General features: G+C 33.9%; 2 protein-coding genes across 2 annotated transcripts; both read right to left on the bottom strand.

The window, feature by feature from the left end:
* Nucleotides 1-5,969: 5,969 nt before the first annotated feature.
* LOC125860438 (peroxisomal membrane protein PEX14) lies at nt 5,970-13,553 on the bottom strand. Its single transcript, XM_049540398.1, is given in 10 exon segments — nt 5,970-6,627; nt 7,162-7,230; nt 7,377-7,450; nt 8,705-8,794; nt 8,941-9,118; nt 10,485-10,674; nt 10,803-10,849; nt 10,947-11,188; nt 13,241-13,308; nt 13,415-13,553. Coding segments are annotated over 9 exon segments (1,404 nt in total). The 5' UTR covers nt 13,290-13,308; nt 13,415-13,553; the 3' UTR covers nt 5,970-6,162.
* Nucleotides 13,554-16,824: 3,271 nt separating this feature from the next.
* Nucleotides 16,825-20,287, bottom strand: LOC125857785 (protein KINESIN LIGHT CHAIN-RELATED 3). Its single transcript, XM_049537427.1, has 3 exons — nt 20,107-20,287; nt 17,800-19,833; nt 16,825-17,301 (listed from the first exon to the last, which is right to left on the bottom strand). The coding sequence occupies exons 2-3, from the start codon at nt 19,773-19,775 to the stop codon at nt 17,085-17,087; spliced, it is 2,193 nt and encodes a 730-aa protein (XP_049393384.1). The 5' UTR covers nt 19,776-19,833; nt 20,107-20,287; the 3' UTR covers nt 16,825-17,084.
* Between the last annotated feature and the right edge of the window lie 323 nt (nt 20,288-20,610).

Below are 20,610 nucleotides of genomic sequence, written 5' to 3' on the forward strand. Positions count from 1 at the left end.
CAAATCTTCAAAATCTCTTATTTTCGCGCATCAGATTAGTGTATCAGCGCTTATATTATTATATCTCGCGCATCAGATTAATGTATCAGCACTTATATTATTGTATCTCGCGCATCAGATAAATGTATCAGCGCTTATATTATTGTATCTCGTGCATCAGATTAAAGCGCTTATATTATTGTATCCGTTTGAGATATTTCTGTAATTATAAACTTTTAAGAGATAGATTGTAATTTTATCTTAAAAGTATATAATTTATGTAATTTGCCCTTGAAACTTTATAAGTTCACGATTACCGCCTTCATGATCATTGGCAAAATGGACCATGTCTAAAGGCCTCACCAAATTCATCTTTGTTGTTTATATAATAAAATCACCGCCTCCTTTTCATAGTGATGAATTCAGAATTTTTATCAAGAAATAAAAGTGTTAATGATTCAGATCAATCAATTATTTATAAAATATTAAACTATATTCATATTATATTTATTTACATTTTAGATCTAATGTCAAGATATTTAGCGGTAAACTTACTCATTGATAGAAGGAAAAACTACCTAACTACACATACATTACTATCATATATACTATATTTACCTCTAGTTTAAAACAATTACACATATTACCATTTTAAATATTTATACCATATATTTTAAAAAATTTAATCAGATACTCAAATTCCTTAAATATAGTATTACATAATTATCTTAAATTTAAACTCCTTAATTAATGGTCCATTAACAAGTCTATTTTTTTAAAACTCAAATTTGTTGTTTCCCCCACCCCACCCCCACGTCCACCAGCCGCTTTATTCTTCACCTTCTCCCTCTTTCTTACTTCATACTTGCATGTTTAAATCTTCATTATTCATATAGGTTTATTTCTATTATTTTATTATTCTCTTGTATGATCTTGATTTTGTATTTGGGTTAAAGTTCATAATGTTTTGAAGTACAATTTTAAAAAGTTTTACAAATTAGATTTTATATTTTTTGATGTATTGTTTCTCAAACACTTTAATGGATGACTATTTTCAAAATCGAATGATTCTTGTTAAAGGTACTACACATTAATAATATTTTACTAAATCAAACAACTTTTATTTATTTTCACTCATGAATTTCTCATTGCAGGAAGGTTTTGAAGATCCAGGAAACCAAGGAAAAGCTAGCAGCCAAGAGCTAAGCCTTTAATCCTTCATAATGTCGTGAGAGGAGTTTGATATTGCAGGCCACTAGGGAATCATGACTATATTTTGAGTTTTGGTCTTGAGATTTGTATGTTGTTTTTTTTTCGTTAAAATTGATATTGGAAGTCTTTCTTCAGTTTGTCGTAATATCTGTTCTCCTAGATATCTCAATTTTTTTGTTCTGGATATTTAAACTTTTTACGAATATTTGCATTTCAATTCATCTGGGCTATTCAAACTAGTGTTGAATCTCAAATTTGTATATATGAATATGAGTTTGTTTTGATGCATTTTCAATCTTTATGAATCAATGTTTTACCTCTGTTGTTCATTCGCCAACATTGAAGCCGGGAATATTGGATACACATCAGGTGTACATGTATCTGAGTTAAGATTATATGCATTTATGAGAAAGAATTTTGAAATTTTCTACTTTTTCTTGGAAAACTAATAAGACAGATACTCTACGGTCATGATTTGTTCCTAAAATTTGTGTGTTTCAGTTGCATTTTATAATTAGATCCACATAATCATATGTATATACTTAATATGTATCTGAGATACATGTTTTTGAATATAATGTATGAAATTGATACTTGATACATCAAATTAATATTAGATATGTGAAATTAAAATTAGATCATATAAATAGATACATGAAATTAATACTTGACACATATAACAAATACACGAAATTAATACAAGATACTTATCTGATACATATGAATGTACTTGTATAATACTCATGTATCTAAATATTTAGTTTGTTGGATACATCATATATTGATAATAGATACATCAAATTAATGAATTTATTATTTTAAGAGTAATAAATGAAATTAATCAAATTACATGGCCAAGATATACATGCTTTTGTTTATTACTAATAATATAATGAATTATTATTTCAAAGGATAATTTTGAAATTATAAATTGAAATTAATCAAATATAGATACACTCCTTGATTTCCGCCTTATAATAAGAGATTTGACTAATTTAAATTTTCAGAATTAATTATTCATGTATTATGTAAATCCTTAATTACTCCTCTAATTAAGGAAATCGGTTACAACCTATTAATTCAAACAAATAAAATACGTATCTCAGTTTAAAATTCGGTAGATACATGTATCTTCGGATTCAATCTCATATATCCTAAGCATAAAAATATGATAGAAGAAGTAATATTTGAAACTATCAGGAATCTTAATAATTAGGACCTAAACTAGTGGGATTTATGTAGTTTGCCCTTGATAGAATGAATTAGTAAGTATCACCTTACACAATCATATACGCAAGAGTATATAATACAACAAACAAATGGAAAACTAAAGGACGCTCGTCGCTAAATTTCTCAATTTTCTTAATACATTTACTTTTTATATTTTAAATTATTATAACAAGAATTCTGATTCCACCACGGTGTATATAAAATAGTAAGATTAGATAGAATAAATTCCATAAGATGCCGGCGGTGGAGGATTAAAAAGGGACACAAGGAAGCATGACGACGAATTGAGAATCATTCACATCTAATGGACACTATATGCTATATTTGTTGAAGCTAATATAATTATATTCTTACACTTAATTAATTATACTTTATTTCTTTGGTTTTTCCTCAATCACGCTATGTATAATTATTATGTGTATCTAAGGTACTAATTAAGAATTAATTTGCCATTCTCTTAGAAGATTCCCCACCTAGATAGTCAAATGCATTATATTTATTTCATCTTGAGGGTGTGATAAGCTTTATATTTATTTTAAATGTTATCTTATTATTGAATATAATAATTAAATATGAGTAGCAACGTGTAAAAGCACCTTTACTAAAGTGAAGATTTTCTCTTGATAAAGAGGCCTAGATCGTTCTTAATTATTCACTAAAGAAAGCTCTTTTGAAGATTTCATTTGTTTAATTAATATTATGTGAGCATATAAGCATTTAGATTTTTGCCCTTTTTTCTTATTTTGAAGAGACAAAGTCAAAATTGTATTCATGGTCTATACAAGTAAAACAATAAGTTAGTGCAAGAAATAGCCAAATAGGTGTTTGGTATTGAATGCCGTAGGGAAAATTATCCGAGGAAATGAAATTTCTTCTCCTCTTTCAATTTGAATAAAAGATTTTTTTTTAATTATTATTTTTGTGTATATATATATACACAACGTATACAGCTAAAATATTTAGATAATATATATTCCGATCATATTGATAAATTAGATGGTGAGAGGGTAAATACGGGTGTGATGCAGGCCTCAGATAGCAACATCAAGTTCTATTTTTGTTTAATAGTTTAGAAATGTTGGGTAGTAAGCTCATATTCTAATTCTAATTAATTGGCGTAAGTAACATCCGTATAATATTATGTAACCTAAATTGCCTAATGTATGTGTGCACCCAAACAAGAGAGAATAATTCAACAGCCTTTAATGAGAGAAAAAACAAAAGGGGAATATATCGGTTTATTCAAAACATACTAAGGGGTCTAAAATAATCAGTAAATTTGGTTAATTCAAACCTTCTTTTTGATGGTTAATTATCATGTTCGTCATCGTTAATCACTAATTTTTATGTCTTGAATTAATTGTCATATTTCACTTCTCAAGAATTAAATTATATGAACTTGACTAACATTTTTTTTTAAAAAGGTAAAGAGGTCACAACTTATAAAAATGCTTATAGTAGAGTTTTGGAATATCTAAATTTTTAAATATAAAAATAAAAACAAGAAAACATGCGTGTGTTTTTTTCTCCTTTTTGGATCGGAAAGAAATTTCTATAAGTAGAAATTCTTCAAACTTAGAAAAGTGAATAAGTTTTCTACACGATACTTGCCCATCCAAATAATGAAAGAGTTCGATTGTGAACTTGGGACTAGGATAGAAGATCGTTGAACCAAAATTAAACTTACTTCAAAATACTGATCACGCTTTAATATATGATTCTGAAATACTTGTGCTAGGGTGGGGTGGAGGGACACGAATTGGGTACACAAAATTGAGAAACACACTTTTTCGTGTTTATTGAAAATTTAATGCAATTAGGCAAATGTCCCACTCAAATGACTAAATGGATCACTCACTTAAACACATTACTAGTAATTACGTATCTTTTTAGGTAATGCTTACTCTAAATTATCTTATACTTATTTAATATAGAGACAATACACGTGTGTTCCTCTCATTCGCCGCACAGGCTATCAGTCTAAGGTGACCACTTAGTAACATCCACAATATCACTAATGATCACCAACATAACATTATCTTCCAAAAATAAGTTACTCCCTCCGTCCCATTTTATATGTCACTTTTTTACTTTGCACTTGCATTAAGAAATAATGTAACTTTACCCTTATACCCTTATTTAATTTAAGGAAAAATTACAGAAATCCCACATTTTAGTTTACTTATTACCATTATCTCCTATAAGTTTTACAAATCTCCAAAATCCCTTATTTTCGCGCATCAGATCAGTGTATCAGCGCTTATATTATTGTATCTCGCGCATCAGATTAATGTATCAGCGCTTATATTATTGTATCTCGCGCATCAGATTAATGTATCATCGCTTATATTATTGTATCTCGCGCATCAAATTAATGTATCAGCGCTTATATTATTGTATTTCGCGCATGTATTAGCACTTCTATTATTGTATCTCACGCATGTATCAGTGTTTATATTATTGTATCTCTCGCATCAAATTAATGTATCAGCGCTTATATTATTGTATCCGTTTGAGGGATTTCTGTAATTATAAACTTTTAAGGGATAAATTGTAATTTTGCCTTAAAAGTATGTGATTTCTGTAATTTGCCCCCTTATTTAATGTTTTCTTAAGTCAACTTTATTAATAAATGACAAGATTAATTAATTATTCTATCAAGGGTATAATAGGCAAAATATGGTAATTTATGCATAAATTTTATAAAATGACAAGTATTGTGGCCCAGCTATTTATAGAAAGGGGTGACATATAAAATGGGACGGATGGAGTAACAAATTTTAAAAATATCAATTTGTTTAAATTTTAAAGGCGAAATGGTCTAATAGACCATTGTACTTGTATGAGTTTGTATTGTGAATCCTTCTACTTAACTCTTTATCAATTGAACCCTTAAACTTAATAAAACACAATTTATCAAACCCCTCTGACCATTGACAAGGCTTATGTGGCATCAATATGGCTGAGTTGGTAAAAGTGCGTGAATTCACTCTCGTTAAGGCGAGTGATATCCTATTTAAGTTTTTAAAAATATTTGAAAAATAAAAATAATAAAAAAATAAAAATAAATAAAAACTAAAAAAGGCTTTCTTCTTCCGCCAACCGGTTCACCTCCATTTTTGGCCATCTCCATCCCTGTCCAATCCATTTTTTTTCTTCTTCACACTCTTGTCATCTTCTTTAGCAGATCTTCGCATTGACACCTAGAGAGAGACGACGCAGGTCAGTGGAAGAAGAACGAGGCGAGTGAGGGTGGGATCTGGTCACGACAGCGAAGAGGTTTTTTGGTCAGATCTGGTGGCCATGGTGCTACGGAGATGAAGACGGGTGAGGGAGAGAGCACGTATGGTCGCCAGCAAGAGTTGCGACGACGACTGAGACGGTGGCGAGGAGCCTGGATAAAGTACAAGGGTCCACCAGATCATTTTTGCCAATTTTAAATAAAGTACACACTTTTTTTTTTGAGCATATTGGATATAGCAAGATACACAAACAGAAAATCAGTGCTTTCAAACAATTAGTGAAAATCAATAAAGCTCCTCTGCAAATAAGCCTTTGGTATAAACAGTTATCTTTTCACATAAGAGCCAAGTTTAAGAAGAGTAATTCTAAATTTCAACCTAGAAGAACAAAGGAAACATTAGAAATTCGAGTTCATCGATAAAATGTACTTACAAGATTGTGTTAAATCACCTCAAAACCAAAAAAGCAAACCTTAGGATAGGTAGAACAAGAGAAACTTCAGCTGTTCAAGACATTGTCACCATTTGTAATAGGTGCCTCACTCAACTGTTGCCCAAAACTTGAACCATTAGTTTCGGTGAGACCACCTGATTCGGAGATTGTTGTAATACTCTGCACGTCATCTGATACTTCTGAGGAACAAGCCTTTAACTCATCACCAGTCAGCTTTTCTTTCTGAAACAAAGGCTTCTTAGATTGACGGATGGCAGCAGCTGCTTCTGCCATTGCAACTGGAGGTGGCTGGGGAGGAACCCACGATCGCTGAACTGGTCGTACTTCAGTTGGTGCAGCAGTATATCCAAACTTCTCTTTGTTCTCAGCTTCGGTTACTGTTATTCTGCCACTCTTGCGTTGCCACCAAGGCATTGAACTGTCTTGATACTCATAATTCAAGTCATCACCACTCCCTTGGGATTGAAGGAAACTCCTTGAACCGTTCTGACTTTGGCCAATTTCCCAAGGCTGTTCACGATCAACATAGTAAAATCATTTCAAATTCAAACAAATTATTCAGATTGACTCCACCCCACCTCACCCAAGTTCTCTCACATCAACAGAGAAGGCAAAGGAAAATACATCAAATAGAAAGTTCTTATCACGAAGAGATGAAACCATAACTTTGTTATCCAAATCAAAGTGACAGTTGTATAAGAATCCATACAGTGATGCGCATACTCCATAAACATCAAATGCAGTCAATAATTAGCAAATACATCAGTTAAGGATTATTACTTCTAATGCTTTAGGCTTGAGCTACAAGAAGGAAGTTTTTCGAGTGGAAGGATGGTGTCTAAAGTTTGTCATGTTGTCCAAATGCAAGCTGCACACTGAATTCAGAAAATGGAACCAGCAGACGCAAAACAAATACGCACAGCATTAATTTTAGAATTAAAGGATATAGGTTCAGACAAAGAATTTATAAGTATTATCTGCGGAAAAAATAAATTGTATCAATCCCAATACTGTAGGTAGAACAAAAAATTGGAGGAGAAAGACCTTAGGATTTGGACCAACATGAGGATTTGGTACAGGCTGGTAAGGATTTGGTGGTTGGTCATTTATATCCTGCAAAAAAAAGATGTACATCAACATGCAGTTCTCCATTTGAATAGGATTGATGTACATCAAAGAATATCAGAAAATAGAACTTTAAAAGTTGATGAGATTAATCAAAAATAAGATGGAAGTCCATTTGTAACTACACAGCTTACCGTAGAATGGGAAATCAAGACTCTTTTATCATCTCGTTCCATGGCAGGTATTCTTCCAGAAGTACTACTTTTCCCTGAATACACAGAAATCCCAGTCAGTTACCTGCTGCTCACTATTCATGGTACCCATCCCTTTATCTTTCTTTAGTCTTTACGTTAGTTGGAGGATGGGGAATATGAATTTGAAAGCTACCCATGCCAATTTTCTCCTCTAAAGAACCTGACATTTATTTTAATGATAGCTTTAACTCCAAGACAAATGACAACATTACAGTTTTGATCAAATCCAAAATATATAAATCATAAATGTGAGTGACAACAGAGTGAAGAGCACAAAATCTGAACTGAAACTTTTCCGGACTTGAATGCATTGATCCAGTAGCCAACATCCACATCCTTGTCTCCATATATTCCATTGTACATTGTATTTAATTAGAAAACAAAAGGTTCAAGTATAAATATTTCTCAACTTTCTTATTGCAATAATATTATTTCAAAGAGAAGAATACAAAGTAAAAAATAGATTTTCCATAAATGAAATAGATATTGAAAAGAAAAAAAATGTATATAATAGCCTGAGCAAGCCATAACACTAAGAACTGTTATATCGATACAAATATTAAATCAATACAAAATGAAAATAGAATACTCATGAATAAATGCAGGCAAAAAACCTTTCCTTTTGTTTCCAGTTTATTGGGACCTAGTGGACCATGGTCACTGTGACCAAGCAAATGCAGAAGTTTCCAGATTCAAACGTCTAGCCTTTTACGCTTGAGGATCACAACTCTTATGGAAACCAAGTGATACAAACCATTACCACAGCATAAGTTGGATAGAAGCTCCTCAGAATATAGGTACCACAGAAAGATCTACGCAGAGTAAAGGAGGAGACACATTTGAGACACTTTAAAATATGCACTGATGTGCAAGCAGGAACTCAAGTGTTTAATCACATATAAACACCATAGAGTAAAGTCAATAAGTTCTAAAGTAAAGTAGCCAAGCCTCAAAGGAAGGTGGAACCAGCAAAATATCCTCTCTCTTTCTCTTTCTCTTTCTCTCCCTCCTTTTATCGCTCAATTAAAGGCACTCGTATTACTCTTTAACCTCAGTAAGTGCAGCTAGAAGCCTACACATTATATCCCTTCCAAAATGCATCCCCTTTAACGTACATGAATGTTACTTCTAACAGCAATAAATGCTCAAAAGGCACATACTTTATTCCATAACCAAAAGAATTTTCCAAATAGTAACTGGAGGTAAAAGGGAGAAATATGAGACGAAGTGGTAGCAGAAGCATGTTCCGGAAGCAAATGTATACTCACCTTCAAGCTTTTGTAAGGCACTACTCATTGATTTCATCTCTCGTACTTGGTAGTTTAACAGGTTTGTTAGCTCCTCAAAGTACCTTTTCTCTGGAGGACAACAGGTAAAATTGCTAGGAAGATTATTCATTGCAAAATATTGATGAATGGATAAGCTTAGCATGGGGTAATGCACTAAAAAATAAGCAAGAGAAGTAGCTGTTTCAGTATTAATGCAGAGAACTTTACTAACAAACCTTCAGTTTTAGATGCCATCATCTCCTGGCTTGCGCGGGCCACATCAACAGCTGCTGCTTTTGCAGCAACAGCAGCTTTTTCTGCTAAACTTGGTCTTCCCTTTAGAGCACCTTTTTCATCTTCTTCTTCCATTACAACCTTGCGAATCCAGGACTTAAACCGGGGTATAATAGTATGCTGGCAAAAGCACATTACCATTTTTAGTGGGGTGATAATGATACTAGCAAATTTCCAAAGATCGATTCAAACATGAATAAAAATCATCGTTCAATAATTTGAATATTAGAATCTAATAGAATCACGGAATGGAAGAGTCAGAACAATTGATTTTCGTAACCGGGGGAGTTATTAGATAAATAGTGAAATATATCATCACAGATTCATGCATTGTCACTGCTCCATCCACCATACGAAGTGTTTTAAATATCAGAGAAAAAGTACACTCAACAATTACTCACGGTCACTGTTTATATTCCGTGCTAAAAGTGTCAAATCTCAGAGCAAAACCACATTCACTAGATACTCTTGAATAGTCGAATATCAGATTTGAATGGATTGCTAGTCCAGCTTTTGATTTTTTTTTTCTATGAGAAAACATTAGCTATCAAGCTACTACAACGTTTAACTACCAGAAGTAAATTTTGAATGTAAACAAAAAATCAAACCAACGGAGAGAATGTTTAATGATTTAAAACCTAATTCTATATATCTGATCAAGTAACAAAAGTGTACCAAACAAGAGATGAACTGATATAGTGGCACTATCTTCAAAACTATAGGAGGGTAGGGACAAATGGAGAAATCTAGATGTCCTCAAATTGGATTAGAAAGAAAAGCATTTAATGTTTCTACCAAACTATTCCCATAAAATAATTCATGGAATAAGCCCATGAACTTGCACCTTAGAGAAACCAAAAGCAGAGGACAATCAAAGAATAAAGTGTCTCTTTTTAAAGCACTGGTTTTGCACAAAGAAAAGATCTGATATCTGATAATAGTTTAAATTTAGTTTTTGAAAATCGGAAAACCCTCGAGTGTCAACGGTGCATGGTCTGAAACTTAGTGGATAATGGGTCAGTCCCTCTACCCTTTTCCACTTGAATACCTGGCGTTTGACTGCAGCAGGATTCAAACCCCTGATGTGCGCCTAACCTACACCTCACACATTGTGATCTTATAGCTACATCAATGGCCTAGGGTAAATATTGAATAGAAAAACTAGTTTAAAATTAAAAGAAATAAATAAGAAGCTGCATTCATGTCCAAAAGGAAGATTAGCATGACGCTTTAGTTTTGATAGATATATTATATTCATTTGAAAGAAAGATTAAAAAATCATTAAGGATCACTAAAAAAGTATACATGTACGCAAAGAAAAGGTACGTTTTGCCTACAATATTCAATTAGAAGTACTTCGAAAATGTCAACAATTTGAAGATCCATCACATCAAATTCTCAATTAGACAATGACAGGATACATGCTCAATTCAGCAAATGTGGTATCAAGTGGCATGATAGACTTGAAGCTTCTTACAAAGTATACCTTGAGATGTAAAGCTGTACCAGCTCCTGAAGCAGACATTATGCCAACAGCCATTACTGCATGAGTCCAATGGAAATGAGAAAAATATCCCATTTTTCTCATGGTATTACTCTGTTTAGCTGATGCAGACTGCAGATTTTGCGATGCAGACAGTGCTTGAGTAGTTGATGAAGATTTCAGTTTCTCATCCATCATCAAGAAATCAAAGCAGCAATGTCATAAGTCTAATGACCAGAGACATTATCATGGTCTCAATTGAGAAAAAGGAATATCAAAACACAACAAAAAGGTTCTCTCTAGAGAACATTAGAATCACCTTCATTTGAAGCTACTGGCTGTGTGGTAGAAACAGTTGGAGTGGGATCCTGTCATTTAGACATGTTTTTGATGTTATCTTAATTTTATCACTACATGCGTAAAATTAAGCCAAGATCGAAGGTCAAACACCAGAAAGTTGCCTACAGGAACTCAACGAAAGGCTTCATCTATCTCCTCCTTTGTGAGCCCCTTCCTCTCAAGAAAAGAACGCCTATACATGACTGGAGATCCCCTAACTCTTGGATGTGAAAGAAACTTTACAGCATTTTCGACTTGCTCCTCCCGAACTGGTTCTGAGTTAACAAATACAGAAGCTGGAGAGTTCTCTCTTGTAGCCTCAGGATTGGCATCATGATTATCTTTAGCAGCTGGTTGTGAAGTCGTAGCTGCAAAATCACAAACATAGATGGAGAATTGATTTTTTAAAGATAGATGGAGATTTGTTAAGTGACGAATCCATTCAACTCAAAAAATCTAAAGAACACAAACGCCGAATACAATTCAATTATAAACATCAAAGAGCAAATGAGTGCATTCTTAGAAGATGAATTAGTAATGCAATGGCTAAGGTGGAGCACAATGATTAGACTCCTTTCACAGATGAAAAAACTCAACTTTTTCTTGCAAGAGCTTTAAGAGCATATTAGGAGTTTACTTGTGTTGCAACTTTTGTCTTTCTTCCTTCCCCGGAACAAGATAGTCTCACCCGTTGCAAAACAAAAGGTGAAAAATATTCTCTGCCAAAGAAACTCCTTATATCGATAAATGGGTGTGTAGAAAATATAATCCACCAAAGCTCAAGTTAATGAAATAAAGAATGTAACAGAAATCTACAAATCAACAAAAATAAAAGTGAATTTAACAAAATTCAACTCAAATGGATGCTCTGCAACTTAGTTTCTCTACCACAAGATGGATGAATAATATTTTTGTAGAACAGATATCAAAGCTACATCTAAACTTGATTATTTTTCTAAATGCAAAGCATACTCAGAAAAGAGAAAGCATGAAGATATGAGAATTTTAAGGAACCCAGACTCTGCTTTTCGTACAGTTTAGCTTGACTGTTTCTACAGATATTACCTAAAGTTTACTACTGTATGCATACCCAAAGTAGTTACTCCCATGGCATAGGTTCTGCACATGACAATAAGATAAATAACATGTGACTATAACTCCTTGGAGTCTTCAAGGTTCACACGACCTAGTTGCAGTCTCCGAGAGATACATTTCCATCCTATCTTTGGACATGCAACATTTCTCCAAAGCAAGATGGTCTCTCCCTCTTCCGGAAAGAAAAAGGAAAAATAAGTCCTTCACATATCATAAATGGGTATTCACTATTTCCTTCCCAGATGATGTACACGATAAACTAAGTAGATTCCAAGTGGAGGGAAGAAATGTTTATTTCAGGCAGTATGTTATTGATCACAGAATTAGGAGGCTTCAATTTTGGGTAGGGTAGATCATATTTGTCTCTTCCACATGTAAAATCTTCTTCTCTATGTATAACAGTCTGTGTATCTCCGTTGGTTATTAAGGGAATTCTCTTATAGTGACTGAGTCGCTCTCCCTTTCAATAACTTAGTAGGAGTGCCATTAGTTTACGCTTGTTGCTCACAGACATTGTCAACAGTGTCAGGAACTGCTGGAGTAGTCTACCTATGATGGTCAGAAATCTCAGACCAACAACAATATTATCTAGTATCCCAACATGTGAAACAACAAACCACTCCATTCATTTGGAGAATTAAGTTATAGCAACTCCACTAGTTGCTACAGGAACCGTTGAAGTAACCAAAAAAATATTAGAGATAAGTGTCTGTCTGGCAACATAAGGATTTAATTTTGGATTCATAAAAGAAAAGTCCACCAAAGTTAGACCAATAATCACCATATGCAACATCAAGTTACTAAAAATGTAACTGCTTCGGAAACCAAAAGTTGCAGCTACCCTCCCCAACCCCTCCCCTGATATTCTACTTTTAAACGGAACCCAATACTTTGTTTTTTTTTAATAATCGTGGTGTTCGGGCAAGCTTGCGCGCACCTCGACTAATTCCACGAGATATATGTCACCTCCCACCAGCAACAGGTACTAGGTAACTCTATACACCAAAGCTAGGACAAATGGGAAGAAATCACCTAGGCACACCGATGCTCAACGAACCCAATATTTTCGACACGGAACATATCCCATTAAGTTATGAACCCATATTTTCAAGAGTAAAATGTGTTACGTGGGAAAAAAGTTGAACCCATCAAGTTCAATCAACCTGTGCCCCAATTACCCAAATGAAAAAGTGCAGCAGAAGCCTAAATGATACAAAAACTGAAGAAGAACAAATAAACGAAAAAAAAACAGCAATCAGATAGATGGCTCAAGTACACCCTAATATTGGAGAAATCAATCAATAAGGCTTCAAAGAAAAACATACCCGGATTTTGGGAATCAACGTTGGTAGGATTATCAGATGGAGTTTCCATGCTCGCCAACTCCAGTGAACTGCATTAAATTTTCAGGAAAACAAATTATCAATTCCCAGTCTTCGTCAAAATTGAAAAGATCAAAATCTTTTAAGTTCATACACACTGGGAATGAGATTGATTACCTAAGACTTCGACGATGATGTCAGAATTCTCCCGTGATTTCGCTCATCTCCGACCAAAACTCCTACTACTATAATCAACCATAAAAATAAAGATCAAAATCTTTTATACCTTTTACGTGTTTTCCCCCCTATTTTTTTCCGTTTGCAAATATTTGCAAGACTACTTTTTATTTTGGGATAATTATAATTTTAAAAGAAAAAATAATGATTTTATTATTATAGAAAAATTACAGAAATCCCACATTTTAGATTACTTATTACCATTATTCCCTATAAGTTTTACAAATTTTTAAAATTCCTCATTTTCGCGCATCAGATTAATGTATCTCGCGCATCAAATTAATGTATCAGCGCTTATATTATTGTATCTCGCGCATCATATTAGTGTATCATGTACAAAATGTACATCAGATTAGTGTATCATGTATAAAATATAATGTATCTTACTTAACGATTAATGTATCTCGCGCATCAGATTAATGTATCAACGCTTATATTATTGTATCCGTTTGAGAGATTTTTGTAATTATAAACTTTTAAGGGATAAATTGTAATTTGCCTTAAAAGTATGTGATTTTTGTAATTTGTCCTATTATTATTACTATTGCATAGGGTAGAAGGATAGATAATGCGGATTTACGTGATAGAAAAATGGAACTATAGTCAATTAATTAACTGAATTACTAAAATTATTTCAAATTTTAATTTTTGCCTAAATGACAGGGGACTTGAACCCTCTTGCTTATAAGAGGAAGTAAGGGATTCACGGAGTGAGCTAACTTTTCACTTCTTTTTGTTAATTTATGCAATACTAAAGATTAGCAAAAAATGTAATTTTACATAAAGCATGAGTCTAAAATTAAAATTTCATTTGTATTTGCCTATTACTTTTTTAGTACTTTCATCATCTTTTATTGTTTTTCTTCATTTAAGTTTCTTCTTTCTTGTCTAAAATAAAAATACTGCATTTTACATAAAGCTTCATCATTTTATATAGGATTCAGTAAAGTAGTAAAAAAAGGCTTTGAAATGAAGAAGAGAAAAGATGATTTCATTCATGAAATTTCAAATAAACTAATAATGTGACAAGATTCAGTGCCACAGAACACTACTAAAAACTCCTAAATAAATCAAATGACTGACTAGAAATTAATGAATGGACACATAACACTTGTCTCAATTGGGCACGTGTTCTTATTATACATTTTCGGTTCATATTCTCTCACATCCTTTAATTATATCAATTAGTCTTAATAAGTCATAAAAGCTAAGACATATTTCAGTTGAGAATAAGGTGTCTTAATATATCACATTCTTTAATTATATCAATTGGTCTTAATAAGTCATAAAATTTCACGCATTAGGCATACTTAAAAGAGAAAACTTCAGAAATAGCAAGCATAATAGACATAATTAGGCTTTATAACTATAGTTTTGATAATTAAGCTCTATAGCTATAGTTTTGTTTGTTATGAAGGCTGTGGTTTGTATATTTCGTTAGCAAATATACAAATAAGGTAAGTATAATATTTATACATTTAGGAAAATTTCAGAACTCTATTTTTATATTCCGCTTGCCAATATATAAAAAGGGCAATTATTATGAATTTTTCATAAATCGTATACAAATAGTTAGGATAAGCATATACAAAATTCGAGATGTATACAATCAGGAACCGAACTATACAATACAAATCAGACGAATAGCAAGAATTGAGAAAACAATAGCCGCTAATTACAATTTTCTTAAACTATAGCTATAGTACCTGATATAGACTAAATATTTGCTATTTTTGCATAATTTTCCCTACTTAAAATACGTCACATCCTTCAGAAGTCATGTTTCCTATAACCTATCCGTAAAGTTTGTTAAATATTCAAAACGGAGATATAAAAATACTCATTTCTGGGAAAACTTTAAAGACCAAAATTGCTTAGAGAGATATTTAAGGGATTGTGTCGATCTTATACCCTAAGTATAAGGGACAATTTTTGTCATTTTCTCACTTGTAAATTGTAATATAATATCACATTTGGATGTATAGAAAAGAAATGAAAAGGACCTATGAATTCTTTTGTAACAATAAATCCAAAGTATGTATGGTTCAATGATTGTGAATTTGGGTAGCTAGAGAAGTTAATATCCAGAGAAAAGTTTTACTATGAAAATAAGGTCCCAACAAATCTAAAAGACCCACCATCTAATATTTGCTTTTGTTTAAGTAAAAGCAAAGGGTATGGGATGGGGGACCAATTCATGAACATCAACTATATATACATTACATCTAAAATAACATGGAACCATTCTATACCATTTCTAGCTGGAACAGATGTGGACTCCTTAGCTCTAAAATTTTATTTTATTTTCACCTAACATCAACATCTTATAATTATGATAACCATACCCCATTTTCCAGCTAGGAAAACAATGTTTTAGGATGTGATTGGTACGAAGGAAAATGTTTTCTCGGGAAATAAATGTTTTTTTTTTACTATAAGGGCAAAGGTGGAGTAGGGGTGCTGGTGTGGGGAGAGATAATTAGTATGATACGTCTGTTTGCAATAAATTTTAAAGTGACAGAAATATATTACAATCACAAAAAAATATATGAAGAAAGATTTTATTCATCAAAATTGCGGGTACAATTCTGTTCCTCCCTTGATTCTACTCTCCTAAGATTTATCCATGATTCGAGTGTCATTAGTGGCGTATTTCTCGGGATGATTTAGATTTGACCTCTATGAATATTCCATGACTTTTGTGGAATACTCGAGATCTTGATCTTTAAGAATACCCAAGAGTTTATGAGATATTTTGAGATGTCTTTTAAGGGAATTTAGTGCCCTTTATATAGGCATAAACTAGGGTTTAAGGTTAAGTAGCCTCCAAGAATTCTAATTGAAACTGAACACATCTTCTAGAGTCCCAATTCGAATTGAACACGTCTTGTAGAGTCCGCAAAATTTCAATTTCTACAACTTCACTTATGAAATTTGTTTTTCACGAGCAGTACAGCTACTTGTTATAAACTTTAGAAGTGACAATGAAAAGACAAGTAATTACAACTGTCTACATTCCAATTCCACCAACCCAACTTTGGTGATTGCTGAATCACGGGGTTGGTGTAGTGCCAACCAGATATTACTCACATATTTGGTATTGTATATGTTACTGTTATTGGACTAAGATAGACTTGCCTAGAGCGACATGGACAGAGAGAATTCATATTAGCCAACTCCAACTTACTTGAGACTGAGGCAAAGTTAGTCAGTTTTTGTTGTAATTGGCTTTTGTTCAGAAACAAAACTTTAGTTTCAATGACATACTTATCTAATTGAACTGCAAATAATTGTATAGTATTTCTCTCAAGGACAGCTCATTAAAATGCTCAAAAACTGTAATGGTGTATAAAAAGTATTATTCTTTCCTTCTATAATAATATACAAATGATTACAGAGTTGCAACAACTGGGCACAATAAATTTATCAATGAATATGAAAACAAAGCAAGACCAATACAACAACTTTGTGACCAAGATGCCCCCATTCAGCATTATGCCAATTCATGCCAGAACAAGATTCAATTAATAAAGCCTTCAACCTATACCTTTTTCTTGACTCTGATAAATATCTCAAAATATTTAATTTTTCATGTACATTGTGTTCATAATCATACTATAATCAAATCATTATTTATAGTATTAGGACGGTGATTAGCATCGAGTAGATTCTCCAGTGATCTGGCTTTTCTATTTCGAACCCTACCAGCTTCTTTTAGTAGCTCAGCCAACCTTTTCTTTTCGTCAGCAACGTCTGGATTTGCTGTCCCTAGCTTTTCCTCTCTCACCCCAACAATGTATTCCAATATTTCAATAGCCTCATCCAACCTGCAAAGCGTATCAAGATCACCATGTAGTTGGAAAACAGACATGCATTACAGAATCATGATTCGTAATGACAAACACACTTTGTGATGCTTGCCAATAAATACTTCTTAGCAGATACTTGCTCCTAGTTAAACAAAACCTGTTTGACTTGGTTGGCGAAAACGTTGACAAATTTTAGTACTTTTTTTGGGGAGGGAGCTGTCTTATAAATGCTCACTTTTCAACTATGCAAGTAACAAGTCTCAAATTAGATCAATGTCTAAAAGGTGGGATTTCATCAGAAAGCAGAGAGTACAAGAAGAAAACTGCCCCCACCAAGTCTAGCATGCAAAATCATAAAACAGCAGAAAAAATCATATGAATATCAGATAATAAAACAAACTAAGTAAAACGTTTAAGCTCTCAAGAACATAACAAATCACACCAGGTAAATGATAAAGTAAATATGGTGCTTCTTTAAAGGAATTGCAAAGTTAGTAGATGTAGCGATTGACATACCTGCCAACAGCATCATATGTGCCAGCAAGGTTGCTGTACACTCCCAACGTCTCAGGGTGATAAGGTCCATATTCTTGCTCCAGAATGCCCTTTGATTCTTCAAACAACTCGACTGCCTCATTTATTGCATACCGCTGTACACAAGCAAGCCCCATTTGGTTAAGGGCAACCCCGAAGAATGCTGATTTCTTCTCTCCACTTGCTCTGAGCTTTGAAATGGCACTTTTAAAAGAGTTATAAGATTCAGAATATTTTCCTAACATATAATAGATCACCCCCATTTGGGCTTCGATACCCGCTATGGTATTCTGCTGCCCAGGGGCATTGTTATAAATCTTCAGCGCTTTCTGTAGCAACTTGAGTGCCTGATCAAGCTCATTCATCGACTCATAAATAGCAGAAACATCAGTAAGACCATTAGCAATCTCCTCTGGAGCAATCCCAGGCATGGGCTTCCCATATATTCTGAGGGCATTCTCACAGTATGACTTTGAGTCCCTTAGCTTTCCTGTCCTGTTGTACAAGTCAGCCAAACGGACAAAAACAGAAGCAACGGCAGGATGGTTTTCTCCTTTGCTAGACTTGAGAGCTGTGAGTGCCTTTTGGTAAGCGAAAATGGCTTCATCATACCTATTCAGAGACAGATATGTGTCTCCAATGCTACAATCAACAGATGCCACCTCAGATTCCTGCCCATTGGCTACCATGGCCATACTGGCTAGAACAAGATGCTCGAGAGCAGCCTCATGATCTCCCTTTGACTCACAAATTAGTCCCATCAGCCTCCTGTCTGCCGCTTCCTCTAGTGAAGGTGGTGAACCGTTCTCTTTATGTATGTCAAGAGCCATCCGACAAAGCTTCTCCGCTTCATCAAACTGCAAAGCCTGAACATGAGCCTCAGCAAGATATCGACAAGTCTCACCAACTCTTGGATCAGTATCTCCCAACACTTGTCTTTGGATTTCCATACCGGTGGTATAAGAAACAATCGAGTTCTCAAGTTGGCCCAACATTGCATAAGTATCACCCAATTGCATATAACCAGCAAATTTGGCAAGGGCGTGTTCTTGTCCTTCTTCAACCACCGGAATTTCTAACGAGTGCTCTATCAGTGGAATGGCATCATCATACTGGCCCAGATTACAGTATATTGCTGCAGTTACATGCAGACACATGACCACATCCAAACTAGGTTTTCCATTGGCACATTTCTCAAATGACTTCGCTGCTCGATGAGCCAATTCAAGAGCTTTATGGGAATTATCCCCAGAAGCTATCAAATCTCTTGCTTGCTTAAGCAGGAAAGGGCCAAGGTCAGGATTGTCTAAACCTGAATCAGATGAGTCCTCCGTTCCATTCTTCAATTTTGATCCTGAAGCAGGCGAACTCTTCTGCCTACTCCTTGAGATACCTCCCACAACTACCTTCTTCGTATTATTTCCATTTTTCTTATCAAGGGAAGCTCTCCTACCCTTTGTATTTGATTTTGCTGAAGTTTCTAATTCCAACACCAATTGAGAGGGCGTCTTTGGTTGCCCTGAAGAAGGATCCTTCATACTAGACGATGGTGAATTATCCAACTTCACATCATCAGAAGTTTCCTTCTTAGAGCCAGAATCGCTACGAGAGTCTTCAGTCTCTGGCTTCTGCACCTCTTCATCCTCCTCAATTATCTCCACTTCCCTCATTTCTCCCCCCACAAGATGTCGTAACTCGGAGTCAATTCTAGATTCATCTCCATCTGATCCAAAACTATGCCTAGATGGAGATTGATCAGAGCTCTGCATCTCACACACATTCTCATAAAGTTCCTCAATGGAAGGCTCAACCACCCCATCACCTACATGCTCCTCGCCCCCATTTCGAGGAGCTAAACCCCCTTCCTCATTCTCTTTACATGGTGTAGAATTTCCATTTTCCTTCAATTCTTTAACCTCTCCTACTTCATGAATTTCATCCATAACAACTCCAGGCATCTTCCAGCAAAAACACACAAAAATAAACAAGAACCACCAATAAATTAAATAAAATTACCTGCAAATTCAAAGTATTTTCTAGGTCAATCCCAAAGCAGATCCAACAATACCTATCATATGCCACAAACAAGTTGACCTTTACATGGACATAAAAATTGAATCTTTTCAACAGATCTTAGCATACCGCTACAGCAAGAATCAAGTATGTACAAAGACAAAACATCTAAAATAAATGGAACAGAGAACACAAGTTGACTAGTGAAAATAATGCAAAAAAAGAAGAAGAGAGAGTTGAAATGACTGGTAGAAGAATTAAGAGAAAGAGACATACCTTATTTGAAATAAGCCATTAGCAGTAAAGATGAAATGGTGCTCAGAGAAAGTTATATAGACATAAAAATACAAAGTCTAAAAGCAAAAATTAAAAAATCTAAATCTTATTGGTGGGTCTGGAATCACAGTGTTTGATGAAGAGGATAGAAAAAGACGGAATTTTGAAGATTAAAGATAAAAAAGTGAGGATGTAAATAGAATTAATATAATATAAGTACAAAAAATAGACTTGCATCAATTCATGAACACATTTTTCTTTTTAATTCGTTTATTTGATATTATACGAATAAAATGTGTCACGTAAATTGCGATGGATGAAATATTAATTTAAGGTTAATTAAAGTTGCAGAGGTGGAATGTCAGAGGAAAAGAGAAGGCGACTTCTCCCCAAATTTTGGCCTGCTACAGCCGCTCTGTTTTAATCTCTCTGGTTTATCTAGATCTTTTGCCACGTGTCCATCCAAAATAATTGTTGACTAAATTGGACGATTTAACCCCCTTA

This window comes from Solanum stenotomum, chromosome 3 (genome assembly GCF_019186545.1).
Source record: "Solanum stenotomum isolate F172 chromosome 3, ASM1918654v1, whole genome shotgun sequence".
NCBI classification, from domain to species: domain Eukaryota; kingdom Viridiplantae; phylum Streptophyta; class Magnoliopsida; order Solanales; family Solanaceae; genus Solanum; species Solanum stenotomum.

Bases quoted from the DNA above. Each gene is read 5' to 3' on its own strand.
- LOC125857785 (XM_049537427.1), bottom strand. From the start codon at position 19,775: ATGCCTGGAGTTGTTATGGATGAAATTCATGAAGTAGGAGAGGTTAAA. The intron at 17,302-17,799 runs GTATGTCAATCG...TACGCTTTGCAG, and splicing joins ACATATGATGCTGTTGGCAG to GTTGGATGAGGCTATTGAAA.